Source organism: Rhineura floridana, chromosome 1 (assembly GCF_030035675.1).
Source record: "Rhineura floridana isolate rRhiFlo1 chromosome 1, rRhiFlo1.hap2, whole genome shotgun sequence".
NCBI lineage: Eukaryota > Metazoa > Chordata > Lepidosauria > Squamata > Rhineuridae > Rhineura > Rhineura floridana.
Window position 1 is genome coordinate 67,048,844 of NC_084480.1, and position 24,214 is coordinate 67,073,057.

At 44.4% G+C, this 24,214-nt stretch overlaps 1 protein-coding gene across 6 annotated transcripts in view; it reads left to right on the forward strand.

The window, feature by feature from the left end:
• PAM (peptidylglycine alpha-amidating monooxygenase) overlaps nucleotides 1-24,214 on the forward strand; it is a 246,051-nt gene that overhangs the window by 63,940 nt on the left and 157,897 nt on the right. For all 6 annotated transcript variants that reach the window (XM_061623355.1, XM_061623365.1, XM_061623383.1 and 3 more), the window contains exons 2-3: nucleotides 21,425-21,936; nucleotides 23,196-23,316. In XM_061623355.1, the coding sequence (XP_061479339.1) occupies nucleotides 21,845-21,936; nucleotides 23,196-23,316 (213 nt within the window). In that variant the 5' untranslated portion in view covers nucleotides 21,425-21,844. The remainder of the gene's footprint in view (nucleotides 1-21,424; nucleotides 21,937-23,195; nucleotides 23,317-24,214) is intronic.

A 24,214-nucleotide genomic window follows, 5' to 3' on the forward strand; every position in this document is an offset into this window, starting at 1 on the left:
GATTCTCATGAATGGTAAATTGTGGTGCCAGTTGTAGCTGCTTTTCTTGTGGCTGCTTTATTCTCATTTCAGATGAATATTTTTATCTAGAGAATTCAAGGATTACAACTTAAGCACTTTTTCATTTTCTTTCAAGCAAGTGCCGTAAATGTATTTCAGAATGACAGGAATGATTCTAAAAATGCTTGTTCTGTTCGTAAGAATATTTGCTCCAGTGAAAACTTTTCCTTGAATGTGCTCCTTGTTTATGTTGTTAGTGTTTCCCTTTCTATTCACATTGGCAGTGCCTTTTAATTCATTTGATGAATTTATAGTCCACTTTTCAACAATTGTTCTGAAAGCAGATTGCATTTAAAGAAATAATAAAAATAGCAATAAAATTACAGAAACAGTAATGGAACATTATTACAGTTGTAGACTGAAAACAGACATGTGGCATTAAAACAGCTTTTTAATTATTAAAGGCTTGTCTGAAGAAAGAGGTCTTGACAGCTCATTTGAAGGGGCTGGTTCATTGGATCTGTTACATCAAGCTTGGTAACTGATTCTAGAGCTTGGGGGTCACCACAAAAAATGACTTGTACTATTTTGGTAAAGCAGATTTAAAGTCCTGATTTTAAAAAGCATGAAAGAAGTATGAGGTTGTATTGAACTAAGTCCTACTCAATGTAGACCTACTGGAATTAATGACTCTAATTTAGTTCATGTCTATTAACTTCAATAGGTCTGCTCTGAATAGGACTTGCATTGAATACCACCCATGGTCTTATGTAGTAGTGCTGGATAGAAGAGCTTGTCAGTTCTGTGTCTTGTCAATTCTTCAAGGATTTTATGTGCAACCCAAGGGAATAGGGTTGATTGACTAACCTCCCATACTTGGTTTAAGCTTTAAAAGCTTTACTTTGTTACATATTTTTCCCATATGGAGACCAAAAGAGGGAAAACTAGAGCATCTGCACTGCCCAAAAAAAGACTGAATGAAACAGCAGCATCTTGCTTACTGTCAGCAGATGCTCTGTGCTCTCTTTCCCTCTTGTTGCATCCCAAGCTCTCCTGATATATTTGTCAGTCTGCTTCTAGATCAGAATAGACTGTCTTAATCCCTCCTATAATTTGTTTTCACTTTCTTCATTTCCACCACACCAGCTTTTCTGGAATGTTTGAGTTAGAGGTCATGCTCCTCTTCTGTGTGTCAGCTTCTCTGAGAATCATCTGATAGGATGCTGAGAAATTTCTGAAGCTAACCATACTAGTAGGCTGTTGCACTGTTTGCTGGGGTAGGACAGAGAGCTGAGCTTTCCTACAAGGAGGTGTTTGGGGTTTTTTTTAGTGCTGTGACCATTCTCCATCATTTTAATGACAGAAGAAATGGATTTGAAAATTATCGGAGTGCGGAGAGAATTTTAGTAGATGAAATACTTTGTTGTTGTGCTTTCTGTACTTTTGAGGGGGTTTGTTAGGGTTCTTTCATTCTACAAATCATCTCTCTGGTAGTCTGCATTCTATAGCCTTGATTGATTGATTGATTGATTGATTGATTATTACATTTATACCAGGGCTGTGGAGTTGGTACACCAGACTTTCGACTCCGACTCCTCTATTTTTCTACTCTCCGACTCCAACTCCGACTCCAACTCCAATTCCTTCATAAATGGCAAATGTATATTAACTAGTAATAACACATTTACTGTAGTAAAATGGTAGCACAAGGCATTTCATCACCACCACGTGAATCCAGAGCTTGGAAAAGTTACTTTTTTGAACTACAACTCCCATGAGCCCAATCCCTGGGGCTGATGGGAGTTGTAGTTTAAAAAAGTAACTTTTCCAAGCTCTGGATTCACGTGGTGATGATGAAATGCCTTGTGCTACCATTTTACTATAGTAAATTTGTTATTACTAGTTAATATACATTTGCCATTTATGAAGGAGTCGGAGTCGGTACACTTCTACCGACTCCGACTCCACCCAAAATTGCATCCGACTCCACGACTCCAACTCCACAGCCCTGATTTATACCCTGCCCTTCCTCCCAGAAGGAGCCCAGAGTGGCAATGTACAGGTGTATGTGCTTCCTGACAGCCCCCTGATGTCATTGATAACTGTCTAACTGTTTAAAGAAAAGTCTTTTTTACTCTTTGAAGAAGTCAGTGTGGAAGGTTTTCCCTAAAAACTACAACACACAACTGATCCCAAGCATTTAGTAGCCAGCCTCTCCAACTTCCTTTGCTTCAGTTAAGGCCCAGGTGATGACATAATGAGGTAACTCCTCCCTCAGTGCTATTTTAAATTTGGAAGTTGGGGAGAATATAGAGTGCTGCAGAAATGTTTAATGGAAAGTTTGTTGTCTTTTCGGTGCCTACTGAAGACCTTCCTCTTTCAACAAGCCTTTTAAGTGGATACCTTTATCCCAGTCTGCATCTTTATTGGAATTGTTTTAAAGGTTTTTTTATATTTTATCACTTGTTTATTATTTCATCACTTGTTTGCTGCCATGGGCTCCCTTGCCATGGGCAACCTCACACCCACTGAAATTATGAAGAAATTCTATAGCGCTGCAGGTAAGGCAGGAAAACAGAAGCCTCTTTTGTGGGAGAAGAAAACTTGAAAGTTGAACAGGATTTGGCAGAGCATTATTATTTAATCTTTGTAGTGTAAAATGTTTAGGGACAATGTGGTAACCATTTACACAATGTTATTATTTTGGTGCAAGTGAGGGTGCTGGTTGGATTTTTGGGACTGGATTGGTGTGATGAGGTTTTTAGTCTGTGTTGTAATTTTTTTAAAAAAAATATTGGCTACTCTGCGTGTTTCCAAATAGCAAGCAACTCAGTCCATGGAAGTTGAGTAATCAAAAGAATTCTTACCTACTATTCCTGCTACACTTGTAGCTGTGCTTGATGTCATGCTAGGTTGTATAATGTGGGAAAGGTTCTTAAGAGTAACTTTTAGAGAGCAATCCAAACCCAAGTTCCACCAGGATGAGAGGAGTTTGTAATAGGTGGATCTCTGGCTGATCCAGCTGAAGTTCCTCATCCTGGGTCAACTATAGTATACTGGTGTAAGTCTTCCATCCTGGCTCAGTGAGGGTCAGTCCAAAAAAAGAGGCATTCCAGGGGACGGGTGGGACAGGGCAGGAGGAGACTTACCTCTATTCCAAACTAAGTTCAGCGCAATCATGTGACCTAGCAATTTAACAGAAGTTCCACTGGCAAAAAGTTACACTGATGTAAGACTAACTCTATTTTAAAGGCTTGTTTTTCCTCTACTAGGCTCAGGCTGGCTCAGTGGCCCTGCTCCTAAATGGAGTTTGGAATAGGGGTTGTTTACACGGACATAATTTACTCGGATATAAATTACTGGCTTCCTACAGTTTGGATTGCTCTACCAGATTCATCTGTCTTGTCTTGGTTGCTTGAGAGTGAGAGAGAGAATATTAGAGACGCCTTGGATGTGTGGGGACAACCCAAAAACAATTTCCTCTAATTTTGATTTAGGCAGACTTAGGGCGCAATCCAACTCGTATTTATGCAGGGCTGAGGGGAGTTGGATATGGTGTTTTGCTGGCAGAAACCCCTCTGCCGTTGCGAAGCTGGGACCTTGCCAGTTCAGCCAGGGGTCTGCCAGGGAAGCCGAGCCTGGTGGAAGGAGTGCTGGCGGAAACTGGGGTAAAGCCTGAAAAGGGGTGTTCTGGGTTTGTGTGGGGGGAGGGGCCAAGGGGGGGACTTATGAAACATCCAGCTCCCTTTCCGAGTGCTCCTGTGGGTCCCAATCTGGTCCAAAGTTATGCCAAGGAAAAGGTTGGTCTAAAAAATAATTCTGTTGCATGTCAATGGGGAGTGATTACTCGCTGGTAGTGGTATTTGTTAGAGCTGCCTTTTTCTTTTTTGTTTGAGCATGCGGCTCCTTGCAGAGCCAACGTTTGGCTGGCTTGCTGACTCGCGAACGGGAAATAGATGCCACAGAGCTTCTTGCCTGCTCTTCCTCTGCTGGTAACCCTTTCTATAAGTTGGATTGCTCTGCCCGTGTCAGAGGTTTGGCAACTCTGATTGTACTAATATCAGTAATTAATGCTGTTTGACACAGTTCAGTAAAAGGAGAACATTTGCAGAACCTAAGACTACAAGTTCAATAGTTCTGATGTTAGAACTTAATTGGACCTAGGTGTGTTACATTTTTTCAGTTGAAAAACAGAACATTTTGATAATGAACCTGTTTGAGTGGCTTAACATCGCTTAACATATTGTGGCCAAACAGACATTAGGATTCTGTTCCTGCTGTTCAAAGGAGGTAATTGAACTTTTTTCTTCCTTCAGAAACTTGCCTTATTTTCTCTACAGATTGTTTCTTGCTCTTTTATTTATTTATTTTATTTATTTATTATTTGATTTATATCCCGCCCTTCCTCCCAGCAGGATCCCAGGGCAGCAAACAGAAGCACTAAAAACAATTTATTCCTTTTCATCAACCTAAAATCATTATTATGCTATCAAGTTCTTGTATATCCAGTGGGAGCAAGCAAATATTGGAAGATAGTGACATTCCTTAAACAAACTGGAGAAGTGGCCTCATAAATGTAAATCAATAATTTTCTCTCAAACATGCACATTATGGATTTTCTACCTACAGTTCTATCATTGTTCAACCAAATAAAAAGTATTTAAACTTTCTGTTGAGGTTCGTTTATAATAAAAGAAATACAGTGTTTTGTTAATGCAACAAACAGGCATCTCCTGGATTACGTAATTGTCTGTGCCAGAGATCGTCGTGATGTACTCCTCACTTAGGGCCATGATGAGTGCTGATGACTGCTGGACAGATCACCGATTAATTCCATCCACTATGGCCATTAATATTGTTCCTCAACGTAGGCTCCAAGGAAGAAAACCAAGGTGTAAAATGAACATCCATGCCCTTCAAGATCCTATTAAGCGAACCTGCTTTGAAAGAACTCTCAAGAAACATCCACCGACGGAACTCCCTGAAAATGTTGAGGAACACTGGATTAAAATGAAGACATCTATTATTGCAGCATGTGAACAAACTATTAGATACCAAACGAAGAAACATCAGGATTCGTTTGATGAGAATGATAGTGAGATTGAACATATCATCGACAAGAAAAGGAAAGCCTTCCAGATATGGCAGAAAGACATTAACTGTGCTGCTAAGAAAAAAATCTATGCCAGTGCAAAGGCTGAGTTCCAAAGAAGAACTAGAGAACTTAAGAACGCCTGGTGGATGAAGAAAGCTCAAGAAATCCAGCACTTTGCAGATGCTCATGATGCACGGGGCTTTTTTACTGCCACGAAGGCAGAGCTGGGGTCCCAATCCCGGGGAGCTGGATCCCGGAGAGTTGGGAGAAGAGTATTCGGATGGATGGCAGAGGGAAGGGGGAGGAACTTCCCCCCTTTGGAGCGAAGACGAAACAGAGGAACTGCCAGTGATAAGGTCGCTTAGCGACGGGGAGCCTGAGCCCTCCCTGGACATGAATTAACTACAGCCGTTGGTCTGGTTCCTGAATCACATCCTGGGCCTGACAGCTTGACAGAGCCACCTAAATCACCCTCAACGCTCTCTTCACTTGACTGGGACAAGATGTCAAAGGGAGCAGCGGGGAGGACGAACCCCACTTCTGAGACGGAAGAAGTGGAACTCTTGAGGACTAAGGTAGCTGATTTGCAGACGGATGTTCAAGCCCTGCTAGCAGCAGTCAAGGCGCTGAAGACGGATAATCAAACCTTGAAGGCCACGATAGACCAGATGCGAACAGCCCCTCCAGCTGCCGTAGTAAAGGTTCCCATTGGATTGCCCCCAAAATACGCGGGACAAAGTGATCAGTTGGCAACCTTCGTGGCTCAATGTGAGTTATATCTGGATGTCAGGCACACGGAATTTCCAGACGATGGGGCTAAAGTAGCTTTCGTGATTAGCCTCCTGGAGGGAGAAGCTGCAAAATGGGTGACTCCGTATCTCGTGAGAAAGGATACTGTCTTAGGAAGGTACAGAGGATTTATACAGGAGATGACTGAGATGTTTCAAGACCCGCAAAGGGCTGAAACAGTAGCGCGGCAACTAGGCGCTCTGAAGCAAGCTAAAGGGACTGTTTCCGAGTACACTAACGCTTTTAAAATTCTGTCCCAGGAAACTGGTTACAATGACGCCGCCCTGATGTTTATGTACTGGAGTGGATTAAATGCTGAAATCCTGGATGAGTTGGCCAGGACCTCCCCCCCCGCTGACCTACCAGGGCTCATCCGGCTATGCCTACAGATAGATCACCGGATGGAAGGAAGGCGCCTGGAAAGGAAGCAGGAGGTCCCGAGATACTCAGCCTCGGCATCCCGCAACAAGACCCTTCCCACTGCAGGGATGGCAGGTAATGCAACTGAGGGACAGGGAGGGGCTAGGCCAAGACTGTCGGAAGAAGAAAAGGAAAGACGATGCCGGGAACGTTTATGCTTTTATTGTTCAAAGCCGGGCCATGTGGCCAGAGACTGTGGACTGAAAGGGGGGAAAGCCGAGCCGTCGGGAAACATGCAGGCCGGTAGACTGGGGGCAGCGTTGTATAAAGGCCCCCCAACGATCCAACCTCCCTCAAAGGGGGTGTTGGTCTTGCCTATTCGGATTACAACTTCCAGAGGAGTGGTGTTTAATTCCACTGCCTTAATTGACAGTGGAGCCTCCACAAATTTTACTGATGCAAAGTTAGTCAAGCGTCATGGAATTTCCCGGTGGAAACTGGACGCTCCCCTAGCTGTGGAGACTATTGATGGGAGACCCCTGAAGTCAGGAGGGGTGACACAAGCCACGGAGGAAGTGAAACTCCAAATCCCTGGGCACGAAGAGTTCATTTCGCTATACGTGTCAGATCTCTCGAACATTGAGGTGATTCTGGGAATGCCCTGGCTAGCAAAGCATGAACCCACAATAAGTTGGAAGGAGGCGGTGGTGTGGTTCACCTCACAGTATTGCCAGGAGAACTGTCAACCTGAAGGAATCAAGAACACCTTAGTGGGGGCAGTGCAAGAGATCGAGCAAGTGACCCTGCCGCCAAAGTATGAAGAATTCAAAGATGTGTTTGATGAAAAAGAGGCAGAGACTTTACCCCCCCACCGCCCTTACGACTGTGCGATTGACCTAGTGCCAGGAGCCAGCATCCCATCAGGGAGAATCTACTCTCTCACAGAGAATGAGAGGGAGGCCCTGAAGGAATTCCTGGATAAAAACCTGAGGCGAGGATTCATACACCCCTCACAATCCCCTGCTGGAGCGCCACTATTGTTTGTGAAAAAGAAGGGGGGGAACTCAGACCCTGTAACGACTATCGCGCATTGAACCAGATCACCATCCCCAACAGCTACCCGCTGCCCCTGATCTCAGAGTTGCTGGACCGACTGCGCTCTGCAAAAATCTTCACGAAGTTGGATTTGAGAGGAGCGTACAATCTGATCAGAATGAAGGAGGGAGATGAATGGAAAACAGGATTCTTGACCGCTTACGGACAGTATGAATACCTGGTCATGCCGTTCGGGCTTTGTGGAAGGCCAGGAATTTTTCAAAAATTCATGAACGACGTGTTTAGAGACTTGTTGGACACGTATGTAATCTGTTACTTAGATGATATCTTGGTGTTCTCAAGGAACCAGGAAGACCACGACCAGCATGTGAAGACGGTGTTGAAGAGACTGAGAGAAAATCACCTGTATGCTAAATTAGAGAAATGTGGATTTGACCTCAAGTCTCTAGACTTCCTTGGATATCGAATCTCAGCGGAAGGCGTGGAGATGGACCCAGGGAAAGTAAGCTGCATATTGGACCGGGGCCAACCTGTCACCAAAAAGGATGTACAACGGTTTTTGGGGTTTGCCAATTATTACAGAAAGTTCATTCCAGGGTTTTTCAAATTAACAGCTCCTCTGACTGACTGTTTAAGGGGGAAGAAGTTTCAATGGACAGAGAACGCCACCGAGGCCTTTGAGGAGCTGAAGAGAAGGTTTGCTACTGAGCCCATTCTGCGCTTTGCTGATCCGAACCGCCCTTTCGTAGTGGAAGCAGATGCTTCAGATTTTGCCATCGGGGGGGTCCTGCTACAATTAGACCAAGAAGGGAAGGAGCTGCATCCCTGTGCGTACTTCTCTCGGAAGTTAAAGCCTGCAGAGGAGAACTACACAGTTTGGGAGAAGGAGCTGCTGGCCATCAAGGACTCTTTTGAAAACTGGAGACAATACCTAGAGGGGACCTCTCATCGAATTGAAGTGCGCTCCGACCACAAGAATCTTGAAAACCTCCAAACCGCCAGAAAGCTGAACCAGAGACAGATAAGATGGTCCCAGTTCTTCACTAGGTTTAACTTCCAGATTACTTACCATGCCCAAGCCAAAAACCAGAGAGCGGATGCCTTATCCAGACAGCCACAATACAAAGAAAGTGAATCCGAGGACCAGCCTCAGTACGTAATCCCGCCAGAGAAATTAACGTTGGGAGTATGCCAGCCTTCATGGGAAGAGGAACTCAAAAAGGCACAACAAGAAGATGCAGACATGCTAAAATATCAGCAGGAGACGGGACAAGGTCAAGACTCAGAAGTAACCTTTCACTGGAGAAATGGACTGTTATGGTTCAAAACCGCCAGATATGTGCCAGAAGGGGAATTAAGGCTCAGAATCCTACGCCAGTGTCATGATTCCATCACAGCGGGACACTTTGGGATTTACAAGACCATTCAGAACGTGGCCAAGGACTTCTGGTGGCCTAAAATGCGTCGGGATATTGAGAGTTATGTAAAGTCCTGCTCTGTCTGTCTGCGGACAAAAACACAAACAGGGACACCAGCAGGACTGTTACAACCGTTGCCTGTCCCACACGAACCCTGGAAGGACCTCTCCATGGATTTTATAACTGATCTACCCAAGTCCCAAGGAATGACAGCCATCTTAGTAGTGGTGGATCTACTTACCAAAATGGCACACTTTCTTCCTTGTGCAGGGGCCTTAGAGGCTAAAGACGGCCAAGTTATTCATAAAAGAAGTCTACCGGCTGCATGGATTGCCAAACAGCGTAGTCTCAGACCGAGGAACTCAGTTCACAGCCAAATTTTGGAGAGCAATGTGGAAACAGTTGCAGACGGAATTAAAACTCTCCTCCGCCCATCACCCCCAGACAGATGGGCAGACGGAACGCTTGAACGCCGTTTTGGAAAGATATTTACGAAGTTATGTGTCCTATCAACAGACTGACTGGGTATCATATTTGCATTTTGCAGAGTTCGCCTACAACAATTCTCTGCACTCCAGCACTCAACAAACCCCGTTCTTCGCTAATTATGGATTCCATCCTAAAGTCTTTCCAAGCAGCTCAGAAGGAATGCTGGTACCGGCAGCTGAGAACTTCCTTAAGGAATTGCAAGCGGCGCAACAGACACTGAAACAGCAGTTAAACGAAGCCAAAACGGAGTACAAGCGAGTTGCTGACCTGCACAGGAAGGAGGGCCCCCCCTTCAACCGGGAGACCAGGTATGGCTGTCCACCCGCTTCCTCCAGAGGCCGGGCAAATGTAGAAAATTACAAGACAAGAGGGTGGGTCCTTTCGAAATAGAAACTCAAATCAATCCCGTGGCGTACCGACTGAAGCCGCCTGACACGTTTAAAATACATCCTGTGTTCCATCGATCCCTCTTAACGAAAGCCGCCCCTCCCAGTGAGTTACGGCCGGAGGAACCTCCCGGAGCTCCACTCCTGGTAAATGAGCAGCTTGAGTTTGAAGTTGAGGAGATCTTAGATTCCAGGATCAGACGCCACAAGCTGCAGTACTTGATTCACTGGAAAGGCTATGGGGTGGCTGACAGATCATGGGAAGATGCAGCTGATGTGCATGCTCCAGAATTGGTAAAACTTTTCCATCAACGTTTTCCCCACCGTCCCAAGCCAGACAAGGGGAGGGGGGCACAGCCTGGGAGGGGGGATGGTGTCGGAAGGCAGAGCTGGGGTCCCAATCCTGGGGAGCTGGATCCCGGAGAGTTGGGAGAAGAGTATTCGGATGGATGGCAGAGGGAAGGGGTAGGAACTTCCCCCCTTTGGAGCGAAGACGAAACAGAGGAACTGCCAGTGATAAGGTCGCTTAGCGACGGGGAGCCTGAGCCCTCCCTGGACATTCTCACGCCTCCCCCTCTTTCAGGCTCAGAGCAAGAGGGGAAAGAGGGAGGGCTGCTCACAGCCAAAAAGCGGGGAGGCAGTTTACCATCAGCTCCTCCCCTATCCCCCATCCTGGAATCGGAAACTTCAAAAGAGGAGGGGGTGATGCTTCCCCCCTCACCGCGCACACGCAGACAGCTGAAAAGACAGGAGAGAAGGGGGGGAAGGCGGGCAGTACCTGAGGGGCAGTTAAGGAGGAGCGAAAGATTGCGCGCCCGTTTGGCCCCTTCTTAAAGAACAGGCGGGAAGAAGTCCCTTGCTCTGTCAACTTTCTCCCAATGCCGCAGGACCTGTATCCCTGTATTGCTTCATGAGAAAATGCAGTCTTTGTTTGGACATTACCCTAATAAAACACGAATTAACTACAGCCGTTGGTCTGGTTCCTGAGTCACATCCTGGGCCTGACATCTATGGACCAAAAAAATATGGTACAAATCCCTTACGTTCAATGGATGGTAGCAAACTTCTTAAGGATAAAGGGTCTATTGCACTGCGCTGGAAAGAGCATTATCATGGCCTCCTCAATCATAACTCTATAGTGGCTGATGAGGTCTTCTTCCAAATTCCACAGCAACAAACTAGAGATGAGCTTGCAGTATCCCCTAATTTGGATGAAGTCAGTAAAACCATCAATCAAATGAAGAACAAGAAACTTGGTGGACCTGATGGGATTCCTGCTGAAGTCTTTAAAGAAGGTGGGCCTGAATTTACACAACAACTTCATAAGCTCATCGAAAAAATCTGGATAAGGGAGGAGATCCCGGAAGACTTTAGGGATGCCATAATTATCACCCTTTTAAAAAAGGGTGATAGAACAGATTGCGGGAACTATCGAGGTATCTTTGTTCTTGCTACGGCAGGTAAAATCCTTGCAAGGATCCTTGCAAATCGCCTCCTGCTGATCTCAGAGGATGTCCTCCCCGAATCTCAAAATGCTTTCCACCCTTCCAGGGGGACAGTGGACATGATCTTCACTGCACGACAGCTTCAAAAAAAAAAAATGCCGGGAGCAGAATCGACCTTTATATATGGCGTTTATTGATCTTTGACACTGTGAATCGAACCGCTCTCTGCTCCATCCTTCTGAAAACAGGATGTCCTGATAAATTTGTAAATATTTTGTGACTCCTTCATGACCACATGACAGCAACAATTTTGGACAATGGCTTTCAGAGCGATCCATTCAGAGTCAGATCAGGCATAAAACAGGGATGCGTCATTGCTCCTACCTTATTTGCTATCTTCATTGCTATGATTCTACACCTTATTGAGAGCAAACTTCCTACTGGTGTGGAAATCATATATCAAACAGATGGAAAGCTTTTTAATCTCAGTAGGCTGAAAGCAAAAAGTAAGGTAATGTCAACCTTTCTCGTAGAACTTCAATATGCTGATGATAATGTAGTCTCTGCACATTCAGAGAAAGATTTTCAAACTATCCTAAATGTCTTCACAGAAGCATATGGAAAGCTTGGGCTCTCACTTAATATTAAAAAAACCAAAATGCTTCATCAACAGGTGTGAACTAGTTCCTGTGTAGCACCATCAATCCAGCTTAATGGTGTGACGCTGGAGAACATTGATCACTTCCCCTATCTTGGCAGCCATCTCTCTGTAAAAGCAGACATCAATGCTGAAATTCAACATCGTCTAAACTCTGCGAGTGCCGCATTCTCCCAAATGAAGCGTAGAGTGTTCAAGGATCGGGATACTTGCAGGGAGACCAAAATGCTTATTTACAAAGTGTAGCTCTGTGTAGCTCTGTTTCTCCCCACTTAATATCGACCCGAGACTATGTTCTATCATCACCTCCTAATTAATAACTTACTTACTTCAACGTTGCGAGGACGAAGGGAGCGAAAACCTGCGCCGAAGAAGGTGGAGTTAGCCCATCGGAGTCCATCGGAGGTACCATCGACTCGGCCGAGCGGACGGAGCTGGGCGTTGAGGCCCTGAAGCAGGAGTTGCAATCATCACGCTTCCTTCCTCCGGCTGCTGCTTCTTGCCAGGTTAGGCAGTGCTGCCGACGCCATCCTCCTCTTGCCCCGCAGAACCTAGTCAGCCAGCTGGCAAGGCCTGGAGGTAGGAGGGAGGCCGGTAGCAGAGCATCTCTTCTCCCCCTCGCCGACATTGTGGTCGTTGGCTGCCGCCGCCGGGGCCTTTCTAAGCCGGAGGAGGCGAGGAGGCCGGCGGAGGCTCTGCGCTGCGGCCGCCTTCAGTGCACCTATCTGAGCTTGGCGCAGAGCCACCGCCGCTGGTGATCCTGGCCTCGATGTCAGTGGGTCTACTTTGAGCAGAAGCAACATCGCCTTCCTCCCGGGTGGGCTGCCTTGCGGTCCAGGAGGACAGATTTGAGACCCCTTGTTTCGGTGGTTCTCTTTGGGGCAGAGCGTCGTTTGCCGGGGGAGATAGCCCGCGTCATCGGCCTGGCCTAAAATGCAAGGCCTTGCGACGCCGCGATTGTTGAGTTGCGGCCTGAGCTATGGTGGTGAGGGCTAGAGCCCACGAACGTTGCCGGTGGAGTACATCCGTTGCTCAGTGAGGAGCCATAAAGGCTACGGTTGCCCCATAGAGAGCTCCAGTGGTTAGTGTGGGGGAGCGGCGGCCCCCTCTTCCCGGAGCCACCCAGGAATCGTAGAGGATAGTAGTTTAAGGGGAGGGGGGCCTGCCTGATTGGCAGACTAGGAGTGGGGTGTGTGCAGACCAGAGGGGGGTACTGTGGGGGGGAGGGGGAGCCAGGATATTAAAAGGCTAGGCGGCAGATCCTGGAAAGGTGCGGGTGGCAGGCCATACCAGTTTAGGGGAACAAGGGATAGATGCATAATATCATTCCCTTGTTCCGGGCCTGTCCATAACCAGAAGATAACTGTGGGACACAGGACTCCATCCGACCTTCGACTGCTGTTGTGTAACGCCAGGTCTGTGGCGCAAAAGACAACGCTCATCCATGATATGATCCTGGATGAGAGCGCAGACCTGGTGTGTATTACGGAGACCTGGCTGGATGAGGCCTCGGCTCCTATGCTGGGGGTCATGTGTCCAGCCGGTTTCCAATATGCACACCAGCCGAGGGTTGGTAGGCAGGGAGGGGGAGTGGCAGTCATCTACCGGGGGTCTTTGGTTTTTGCCAGACCTCCTCTCCATGAGACCAAGTTTGTTGACTGCATGTACTGGAGGTTGGGCCCTAAGGGCAGTCTAGGCATTCTACTTGTGTACCGCCCACCCCGCTGCACGGCAGACTCCCTGACTGAGGTGCTCGAGGTGGTCTCGGCTGTACAGATGCTCTCCCCCAACCTGTTGGTTTTGGGGGACTTCAACCTGCATGCCGAGGCCGCCGTCACTGGAGCCCCTCGGGGTTTCATGGAAACCATGACTTCCTGGGAACTGCACCTTAGTAATAGAGGGCCCACCCATGTAGCCGGTCATGCTCTTGACCTTGTGTTTGTCTTGGGAGGGGAAGGAAGTGCTCTGAAAATGGGGACTGTTCTTTCTAACCCCGTGTCATGGTCAGATCACTACCTGGTGAATATAGACCTCTCAATGCCACACACCCTCTGCAGGGGACAAGGACCTATTAGGATGGTCCACCCCAGACTCCTGATGGATCCTAAAGGATTCCTGAATGCACTGGGAGATTTGGAGCCGGCTGAAGGGCGCCCGGTCGAAACCCTGGTGGTGGAGTGGAATAGGGAGATCACTAGGGCAGTAGACCGGGTGGCTCCGGAACGTCCTCTCCCCCTGAATAGAACTCAGATAGCACCCTGGTATACACCACAGCTCCGGGGTCTGAGACAGGAGGTGAGACGACTAGAGCGCCGGTGGCGGAAATCTCATTCTGAAGACGATCGGACACTGGTTAGGGCAGCAATAGCTGCCTACCAGGTGGCAACAAAGGCAACAAAGAGGGAATTTTTTGCTGCCTCTATTGCGTCCGCAGAGTGCTGTCCCAGGAGGTTGTTCCAAGTGGTCCGAAACCTAGTCGGTCCAGTTGTTCAGGAACCCATGGAGCACTCTAAAGCCTCCTGTGACATATTTGCTAAACACTTTGCCGATAAAATCGAGCGCCTGAAGAGCATGATTCCATACTCCGTGGACGCAGGAAGTGAGCCAGAGGTGGCCAGTTGCATTCCGGTCCAGTGGGATTGGTTTCAGCCTCTTCTCTCTGAGGACGTGGACAAGGTGCTCTCTACTGTGAAGCCAACCACCTGTCTGTTGGATCTTTGCCCTTCATGGCTCATTATGAGCTGTAAAGAGAGACTGAGCGAAGGGATCAAGGCAGTGGTAAATGCATCCTTGGAAGAGGGTGTAATGCCATTATCCCTCAAGGAAGAAGTAATAAAGCCCATCTTGAAAAAGTCTTCCTTGGATCCCCAAGAGTTAAATAACTTCTCTACCGTTCTTGGGCAAGGTGATTGAACGAGTGGTGGCCAAACAGTTACAGACACACTTGGATGAAGCAGATTATCTAGATCCATTCCAATCGGGCTTCAGGACTGGACATGGAACTGAAACAGCCTTGGTCGCCCTGGTGGATGATATGAGGAGGGCGTTGGATAGGGGAGAATATACCTTCCTCGTCCTCCTCGATCTCTCAGCGGCTTTCGATACCGTCGACCACGGTATCCTTTTAGATTGCCTGGTGGGATTGGGAATAGGAGGCACCATTTTACGGTGGCTCCGTTCCTATCTCTCAGACAGACATCAACGGGTGGCATTGGGGGACGAGGTTTCAGATCCTTGGCCTCTCAACTGTGGAGTGCCACAGCGTTCTATCCTCTCCCCCATGCTATTCAACATCTATGTAAAGCCGTTGGGGGCCATCATCAGGAGATTTGGGCTGCAGTGCCACCAATATGTGGATGACACTCAGCTCTCTCTCTCATTTAAGTCCTCACCAGAGCTGGCTGTGGACACCATGTCCAAGTGCCTGGAATCCATAAGTGGATGGATGGGAAGGAATAGGCTGAAACTAAACCCCGTTAAGACCAAGGTGTTGCTCGTGGGAGACAAGAGAAGGTTAGGAGAAATAGACCTGGTGTTTAATGGGGTAAGATTACCCCTGAAAGACCAGGTCCGCAGCCTCGGGGTCATTCTTGACTCCCAACTGTCCATGGAGGCTCAGGTTTCAGCAGTGAGCCGGGCAGCTTGGTATCAATTACATCTGATAAGGAGGCTGCAACCCTATCTTCCTGTCCATCTGCTCCCACGGGTGATACATGCCCTGGTCTCCTCCCGCTTAGACTACTGTAATGCGCTCTACGTGGGGTTACTATTGAAAACGGTCCGGAAATTACAACTGATACAGAATGCGGCGGCACGATTGATTAAGAACAGCCGTCGCCGTGATCATATCACTTTGGTGTTAGTAGATCTACACTGGCTACCAGTTGTTTACCAGGCCCAATTCAAGGTGTTGGTGTTGCCCTATAAAGCCCTATACAGTTTCGGCCCAGTTTATCTGAAGGAGCGCCTCCAGCATCACCAATTATGCCGCCTGACGAGATCAGCCACACAAGACCTTCTCTCAGTCCCACCAGTTAAAATAGCGAGGCTGGTGCGGACTAGAGAGAGGGCATTCTCGATTGTGGCCCCCACCCTCTGGAATTCCCTTCCTTTCGACCTTCGCCATGCCCCCTCCCTGATAGGTTTCCGCCGAGCCTTGAAGACCTGGCTGTTCAGGCAGGCCTATGGGATCCCTGGGGTGGGTTAGCTTTTAATACTGTTATTAATCAGAATTGTAGTGTTTAGTCTAATTATTGATTGTGGCCCTCATTGTTTTATATTGTATTTTATTGTATTGATGTATGTCGCCTAGAGTGGCTGTTAATTTGGCCAGATAGGCGACTCATAAATAAATTTTTATTATTATTATTATTATTGTACTACCAACCCTACTGTATGCCTGTGAAACATGGACCATTTATAAATGCCACTCCCAACTTTTTGAAAGATTCCACCAATGCTGCCTGTGGAAAATTCTGCAAATTACTTGGGAAGGCAGGCGGACTAATGTTAGCGTTTTGGAAGAAGCAAAGACTACCAGTGTTGAAACAATGATCCTTCAACATCAACTTCGCTGGACCAGCCGTGTTGTTTGAATGCCTGATCACCGTCTTCCAAAGCAGCTACTTTACTCCCAACTTAAGGATGGAAAATGGAACATCGGTGGACAGTAAAAGAGGTTTAAAGATGTTCTTAAAGCGATTCCAAAAAAAGTAACATGAACATTGACAACTGGGAAGCCTTGGCCCATAAATGTCCCAAATGGATGTCGGCTACAAAGGTGCTGTGGACTTTGAAGAAGCACAAACAGAGGGTGAATGGGACAAACGAACTAAGTGGAAGGCACATCAAACAAATCCTCATTGTGACCATCTTCCATCTGGAAACCTATGTGCTCACTGTGGGAGGCTGTGTGGACCCAGAATTGACCTCCACGGTCACTTACAGACCCACTGTTAAAGACCTTATCTTGGAAGGCAATCTTCCTTGGCCACGAGTGATCGCCAATGAATGATGGGCTAGTTGAAATTAAACGTTTTATATCTACACTAGTACCATTTCTAAAGTGTACTGTTACTTAACTTCCAGAAGACCCAATTTCAGTGGGAGAGAGAAATAGGTATCTGTAGGAGAGATAAACAAAAAACAGGGCTCTGTTGTTAACCTTGGTTTGATCATGGCCATAGTTTGTCAATGAAATCAATTGGTAAAAGTCAGGATTTCACTTCAAAGTGTTAATTGTATTGCATAGATTCATATGAGTCTGTACTAGAGTTCTTAGTGAATAAATTGAGGCTTTCATGGTGAATTTAGCTATGTTACTAGGCCGTGTTCAGGGGTTTTGTATTAATTTACAAGGCCCTACACAGCTTGTATCCAGTGTATCTTAAGGACTTCTGAGCTCTTATATCCCTGCTCAATCGCTGAGATCTTTGAGGGAATCTCTATTGGTGTTCCCCATTGCTCAGGTGCAAGACCCATCATGCCTGGAAGCTGTGCATTCAGTGTAGTGGGCCCAAGCTTTTTGGAACACTCTCCCAACTGAGATTATAGAGGTACCCTCCTTGCTGACCTTCAGGTGCATGAATAAGACTTTCTTGTTCCATCAGGAATTTTAAGATAGTGTTTCGGTTTTATGATTTTATTGTTTCATTTTATGTCTGATTTGTTTTTATGTACACTCCTGAGAAATGTGAATGATTAAGCAGTTTATAAACATCTTTAAAAATAAATAAATAAAATTCAAAGTTGGGTACTGAGCAAGTTTCAAATGCCAAGAACAGAATTTAAACTGAAATCTTGGACGTTTATTAAACTATTTGTTGATGTGGTCCAGAAGCACATAATGAAATTTCCTGTGGATAATTGTTGTTTATGCCCTTTAGGTTCTTACTGTTATAATCAGCATGCTGTCACTCATAAGACTGTAACGTAAAGGGAACTTGGATTCTGTTGTCTTAATGTTCTAGGTACAAGCTGGTATAGCACAGTGGGGAGGAGAGCTTGGCTGGGAATCCAGAGTCTGTGAGTTCAAATCCCCATTCGTATGTCCTGGGTGTCAAGGGCCAGCTAAAAGATCACCCCCACAGTGAGTGGCTCAGGGGTTACGTGCCCTGCCACCTGTGCAGCCGTGGGCAAGCTGCATAGTCCCAAGGAGCCCAGTTGCCCCCCAGCTAGCAGTTGCGGCAAGCTGAGCAGGCCCTAGCCAGCTGGGGAGGCCTAGCCCCAGAGGGAGGCAATGGTAAACTCCTTCTGAATACCGCTTACCATGAAAACCCTATGCATAGGGTCACCATAAGTTGGAATCGACTTGAAGGCAGTCCATTTCCATTTTTTCAATGTTCTAGGTGCCTATGGGTGGTACAGGGGCTCATTTTCTCTCTGTGTGTGTTGGACAGTGCTCATTTTTGGAGTGTGTGTGTGTTGGAACAATCCATCGTGGACCAAATGACAATTCTCTGACCTTAAGACAAATTATATATTTTTCAAAAATAAGTCTAAGCAATTGGCCTCTTGCCTCGTATTATGTCAATCATACAGAACTTTTCTAAGGAATTCCAGAAGGGTCCCATTTGGTTTGACAACTTTGCTAAGCAAACTCAAAGCAGTGCCATAGGATACATGCTACGTTAATGTTAGGTTCAGCAAAATAGTGAGATTAGCTTCAAATGTGGTTGGATAGGAAGCACATGAGTTCTATCTGTTCTGTTCATCCCCTGCAGATGTAATAAATAAAAAGGAAGATTCTTTTTTAATTTTCCATTGAGTGCATAGGCCGCTTTTCTGTCACTTTTTAGAATTTAAGGAAATGAGAGGATGACATGTAAAAATCTCCCATAGAAGGAAAATCTAAAGCTACTCTTGAGTCCATCCAATTGCATCTCACCTTTCTCCACCACTCATTTGTGGCATATGGTTGACAGCTTGATTGAGAAGGCTTAATCATATAAAACAACAACTTGTGAAAAACACAATTAATATTGTAAAGTAGGAATAAATGCAAAATCCTAGGAACTGGTACGGGCTAGACACTGATGATGGGAAGGAAATATGCAGCCCCTAAATGTGTGTCAAAACATTTCCCTAGCCCTTCTGATTGACCTTTTTTTCCTCTCTCCAACTTATTTGCTGTCTTCCTCTGGAGTGTTTATTCTAATTCAAAGCAAAGCTGCTGAATCAAGATTCACACATAATAAACCTAAGCAACCATGTAATCTTGTTGTTGTATCCCTCATCCTCACTTGTTGCATTTTATTGTTCCTTGTTTTTCAAGTCTAGACTGAAAGCTCCTCTGAACAGTGCTTTCTTTTAGTTCTTCAGCACAGTGCCCAAAATACTTGAGGCAAATCAAAATTAATTAACTGAAATCTTTCAATGAAACTTAGCGTTGCTAAGATTTTTTTGAAAATCACTTCTGCGCATTGTGTTAGTGTATGCGTTACTTTTACATTTAGGGTATTATCTTAATCCCCACTTTTTCCATGTTTACATTCCATATTCACAGTATTAGCTTACAGGACAAATCATATGATTCTGATCAACAGACAGATAATAATCAAATGTATAAAATTGTGATGCTACTCATCTTAGTCTAAGTAAGTTGAACATTTCTATATTTCTAGGACCATTACACATTCCCACATTCTAGGTACCAGGTAATTTGTATAGCAGAAACTATGTATAAAGTAGAGATGCGCTCGAATTTCACAAAGTTAGAATTTGACACTGGATTTCATATTTATTTGCTTTTTTTTTTTCCTCACGGATTGGGTTTTTTCCCCTAGAGGTTTTCCATAACCGAAGCAGATTTTTTTAAAAATCTTTGAACATGTTATGATTGTATTTGTATGTGTATTTTAAATTTAATTATGTACGCCGCCTAGAGTGGCTGTTTATTCAGCCAGATAGGCGGCCTAAAAATAAAATTTTATTATTATTATTATTTTAAAAATTGTCTCAAAATATCAGTATCAATATTAATATTTTCCTCAAAATATAAATATTGATATTTTCCCCAAAATACAAATATTGATATTGATATTTCATTTAAAATATCACTATTTTTCAAAAATTTATAAAAACCTGATATTTTAAAAATATCAATATTAATATTGATATTTTTGTTGGGGGAAAATCAGTATTTATAGCAAATAGCAAACATTGATCCCTGATGAAGTGGTATCGGAAGGAAGTCAGAAGGAGCAAAAATTGAACTGACACCGAAATGCAGATCCCATTCCTGATATAGAGTATACAACATTTATAAATTGCATCTTAAGTTGAGATGGATATACAAAGAAAATCTAGCAAAGGTTAGTCACTTCAGATCTGTATTGGAATTTGCTTAAACCACTTGAACAATGGGTCCAATTTCACTTATATACTTTAGTCCAGGGTTTTTCAGACTTTCTACCCCAAAAGCCTACTTGAAATGGCTGAAAATTCCTTGGACTCACCACTGACAAAATGGTGATGCAGGGGTAGATCCAGTCTCTAAGTAGTGGTAGCTGGCGATAGAGTTTGACATAATCAGCTAGCAATTACTGACATTTTCTACTGATATCTAATCCATCTTTTGGAAATTGCTACGTTGTTTTGCCACAGCATTTTTCTGTGCAGTAAGGAGTTTCATAGTGCAGCTTTCCTCATGCTCTGGATGTATTGTGATAGCCTTCCCTGTTTAGGCAGAACTTGCTGATCCAGAGACTCAACCCCTGCATACTTCTCAAAATATTTCAACCATCTCCTGTAATTTATTCTCCCATTCTTGTTCCACACTCAGTTTGTACCTAATTGCCTATTCCCACCCAACACACACAACTGCCGGTTTCTTTCATCCCTTCTCCTTGGTGCTTTTACATTCAGTTCTTCCTCCTATAACAGCTTTCCTTTCTTATGTCTTACATCTTTCCTTTCTATTCCCAGCTTATTAACTTGATGATGATGATGATGATGAATATTAACCTTTTATTTCACTTTCTAATTTCCTTCAATACTTTTCTGATCCTTTCCCCTCAGAGAAGGAAGATCTTCCTTCCCTCCTGGACTTCTCTGTCTCCTGGCTACCATTACTCCACATACAAGGAGTTTCTGGTGCTGGCATTGGCCCAACAAAAAGGCTCTGGCATGGCTACGGGACAGGGTAGGGAAGTGAGGAGACACTGGATAAGCGCCCACTGAAACGTTGGTTTAGTTTGTTGCAATTCAGATTCAAACAAACAATGCTGTTTGTTCCTTAGCTACTAGGTCAGACAGTTTTGTCTCTTAAATAACAAATGTAGGATGCTAATGAAGTTTGCACTTTCTCTAAAGTTTACAAAAATAGGTGGACTTTTTCTTGATAAAAGAATATGGCATGTAATATTCAGCACTGAATACAGTCTTCTCTGAAGAAGGGAAATAGACAACTAGGTAATGACTAAATGCACTTAGGTTTTCAAAGTCCTGTCACCTTGAAGGCATTAGGGAGTTTGATAAACTACTATTTGTAGGATTGCCTCTAGCATTTACAGTTCACATTACAAAAACTATGTACCATACTTGTGAGAATTACTGAGTGGTGCTGTGAGGATGGTGGAGGGGAAAGGGTCAGCAAAGTTGATAATACTCTTTTTTGTGTTGAGATATAGTTTGTAAAACTCCTAATGTGTGAAAAAGCTTTAGCAAGGATTTGCTACAAAGTAATGCTGTAATGTGTTAGTCATCCACTATCTGTTTCTGTTTTGCAGGTTCTGAATGATGAGCAACACGGGCTTCTGCAACGCCACTTGGAGGCTCTTGTACTGTGGAATGGATTGATTTAAAAAGGCTGGAGATTTGACAGTAGACTGGAATAAAACACCAGGGCTGTGAATTCTGCTTCTGCTCTGTCATTGGACATAGCAAAGGAAAGAGTTCCCCCTCCTTACCTTCTTCCTTTCTGCTGCTTGTAATGAAGACAGCACAGTATCGTCCCACCTTTCTGATTTAGAGCACATCACCTTCCAAGACAGATGGCCTGTCAAAAGCTGTAGGATGCCTGTGGAGAACAACATAATGAAGTAGTGAATTGATAGTGCTGCTGCTGCCTAATTGTCAGGATCACAGCCGACAGAGCTACACTGCCCGTTCCCTGCTTCCTTAATCGGGTCAGGAACAGCAGGGTGGACATGGCTGGCCTCGTTAACAACCTGCTAATATTGTTCCTTATTTTTCAAAACAGCTGTTTGGCTTTCAGAAGCCCACTTTCTGTCTTTAAGAGGTGGGTTGCATAGACTACATCTGCATTGTTCATCAGTATGTGCTGTTTAGTGTTGCCGTCTGTCTTTTCTTGATTTGTTACTGGCTTAAAAGTGAGCCTTCTAGCAAAGTCAAAAATATATATTTTTTAATATAGCTGGCTTTTTTGAAACTCTGATTGTAATATATTACAAATATTGGAGCATCATTTTCCTTATACTGTTGTGCAATAACTTTTTACGTAAGCTCCATGTGAGCTTGAAAGGATCTGCAGTAAGTGACTTTTATATATATATATGATGTCGTTCCCATAAGTCCTCTCTTCTCCCAGGTTGGAAATCTCTTTTTAAAGAACATCAAGTAACTTATCAGTTGTTTGATTAGCCTTTGGAAGATGTCTGTGTGCATTTCTAGATGCCTTATTAAATGGAGGTCTGCTGTATTTCCTCACAAGACAATATGGCTGTCTGTATAGCATAGTCCCCGTAATTGCCACATCAAATATTTATCCATAGATATATTTAGTATTCACATTACATTAACGATTACTTATATCTTGCTGCCATGAAGCTATCAGCAATGTTTTTTTTTCATGAGGTGTATTCTGTATTCTCGTTCTATACCAAAAATAAGTACCAAAATCTACAGTGACTACTTTGGGGTCCAGACAAAAGAAGCAAGTATGTGTGATGAGAGACTAGTTTACAGTTACAAAAAGTGAAATGCAAGAAGTTTCTTTCCAAGGTTTGTTCAACTATACATTGGGAGTTCTGTTACATATTTACATATTAAAGGATTTTCCCATATGTTAATGCATTCCACAGAATACATATTGCAACTAACTGAAGCAACCATGAAGTGTTCTCCATGAAGTGACTTCTTGGTAGTCACCTTGTAAGGAGATATGCGTGGGCTTTCTTGTTGTACGTTTGGAGCTAGCCTTGCAAGACCCATTTTTGAGTTTTGCTTCAAGAAAGGTGTGAATAATCATATCCTTTATGTTGGTTAGTTGGCTGAAACTTGCCAAATAACTTGTCTCACCAATACAACTTTCTTTCCTGTTAGTAAAGGTATGACATGTTAGCCACCATATGACCTGGTGTTTGAAATCACTCTGTTTTGCTAGCACTTTATGTAAACCACACATGGATTTTCCAGATTATTCTAAAATGTTAAAGCCCCAATGGAAGTTATTGGAGCACCTGCATTCATTTTACAAGCCATAAAATAGATTTTAAATGCAAGGTGCATCTTTAATATTTGATCTCTTTTTAATTTTAGGTATAAGGACGCAGCTAAGTCACATTCTAATGAATGCCTTGGCAGCAACAGGCAGCTGGTTCCTCTAAGCTTATCAGATTTTGCATTGGACATACGCATGCCTGGGGTAACTCCTAAGCAGGTGAGAAAATATGGACTTATGAAAAAGGTCAGCTTATAGCTTTGCTTGTGTTAATAGGAACAAAGGAAATAGTGTAACTTTCTTAAGGGTGGAAGCCCCCAATTGGTATATTTGTCTTGTGGAGACTTCCCGGTGACCCTCAGGTAAAGTCCATGGATAGCTAGATTGTCATGTTTGCCCTTATTGCTGCTCATATTTCTGGAAGCCTGCTTGATGGCCTCTGAGGTTATCATATGTTAAGCCGCTGTGGACAAAATGTTTTCTTGGAATCTCACCATGCAGAATCTGTAAAGAACTGGTGACTATTTTGTGGAACATTGATATGAATCTTCTATAGTAGACTCATTAGAATTGAAGCAATGGCAACTATGCAGATTCTTCTTTGTGGTTTCTGTACAGTCTCATCCTAGATTCTACACAAGTGTACAACAACCTAGGAATGTTCTAATGCTGTAGCCAGGGAAGTGGCATAAATTAACTAGGGACAATCATATTAAAAGTAATTGAACCTTCAAAGGTAGATTTCAGCTGCATGAACTAAATTAGTAGTGTGGAATTTTTCCTTTTGTCCTTTGTAGAACAGTCTAAAGCAGGAGTTGCCAACACAGCCCCCGTGGGTGTCTGCTTGTCTGCTAGTATCTCCTGTAGTGCCCACAAAAATCTTGGTATATTTCCCGTAAATATCTACAATGTATGAGATACTGTTTGTTCCTTTCTGCTCAGTTCTTGCTTGCATTGGCTTGACCTTTCCTATATTGAACATGCTCCCTTGAATGTGCCCACATTTCATTGCATGCTGGGATTGTACACCAACCCTCCCTTCCGTTGTCAACAGAGGAGAGGTGCAAAGAGCTTCTTTCTGTGAGCAAGGGGAGTGGTGGCTATATATGTGTCTTTT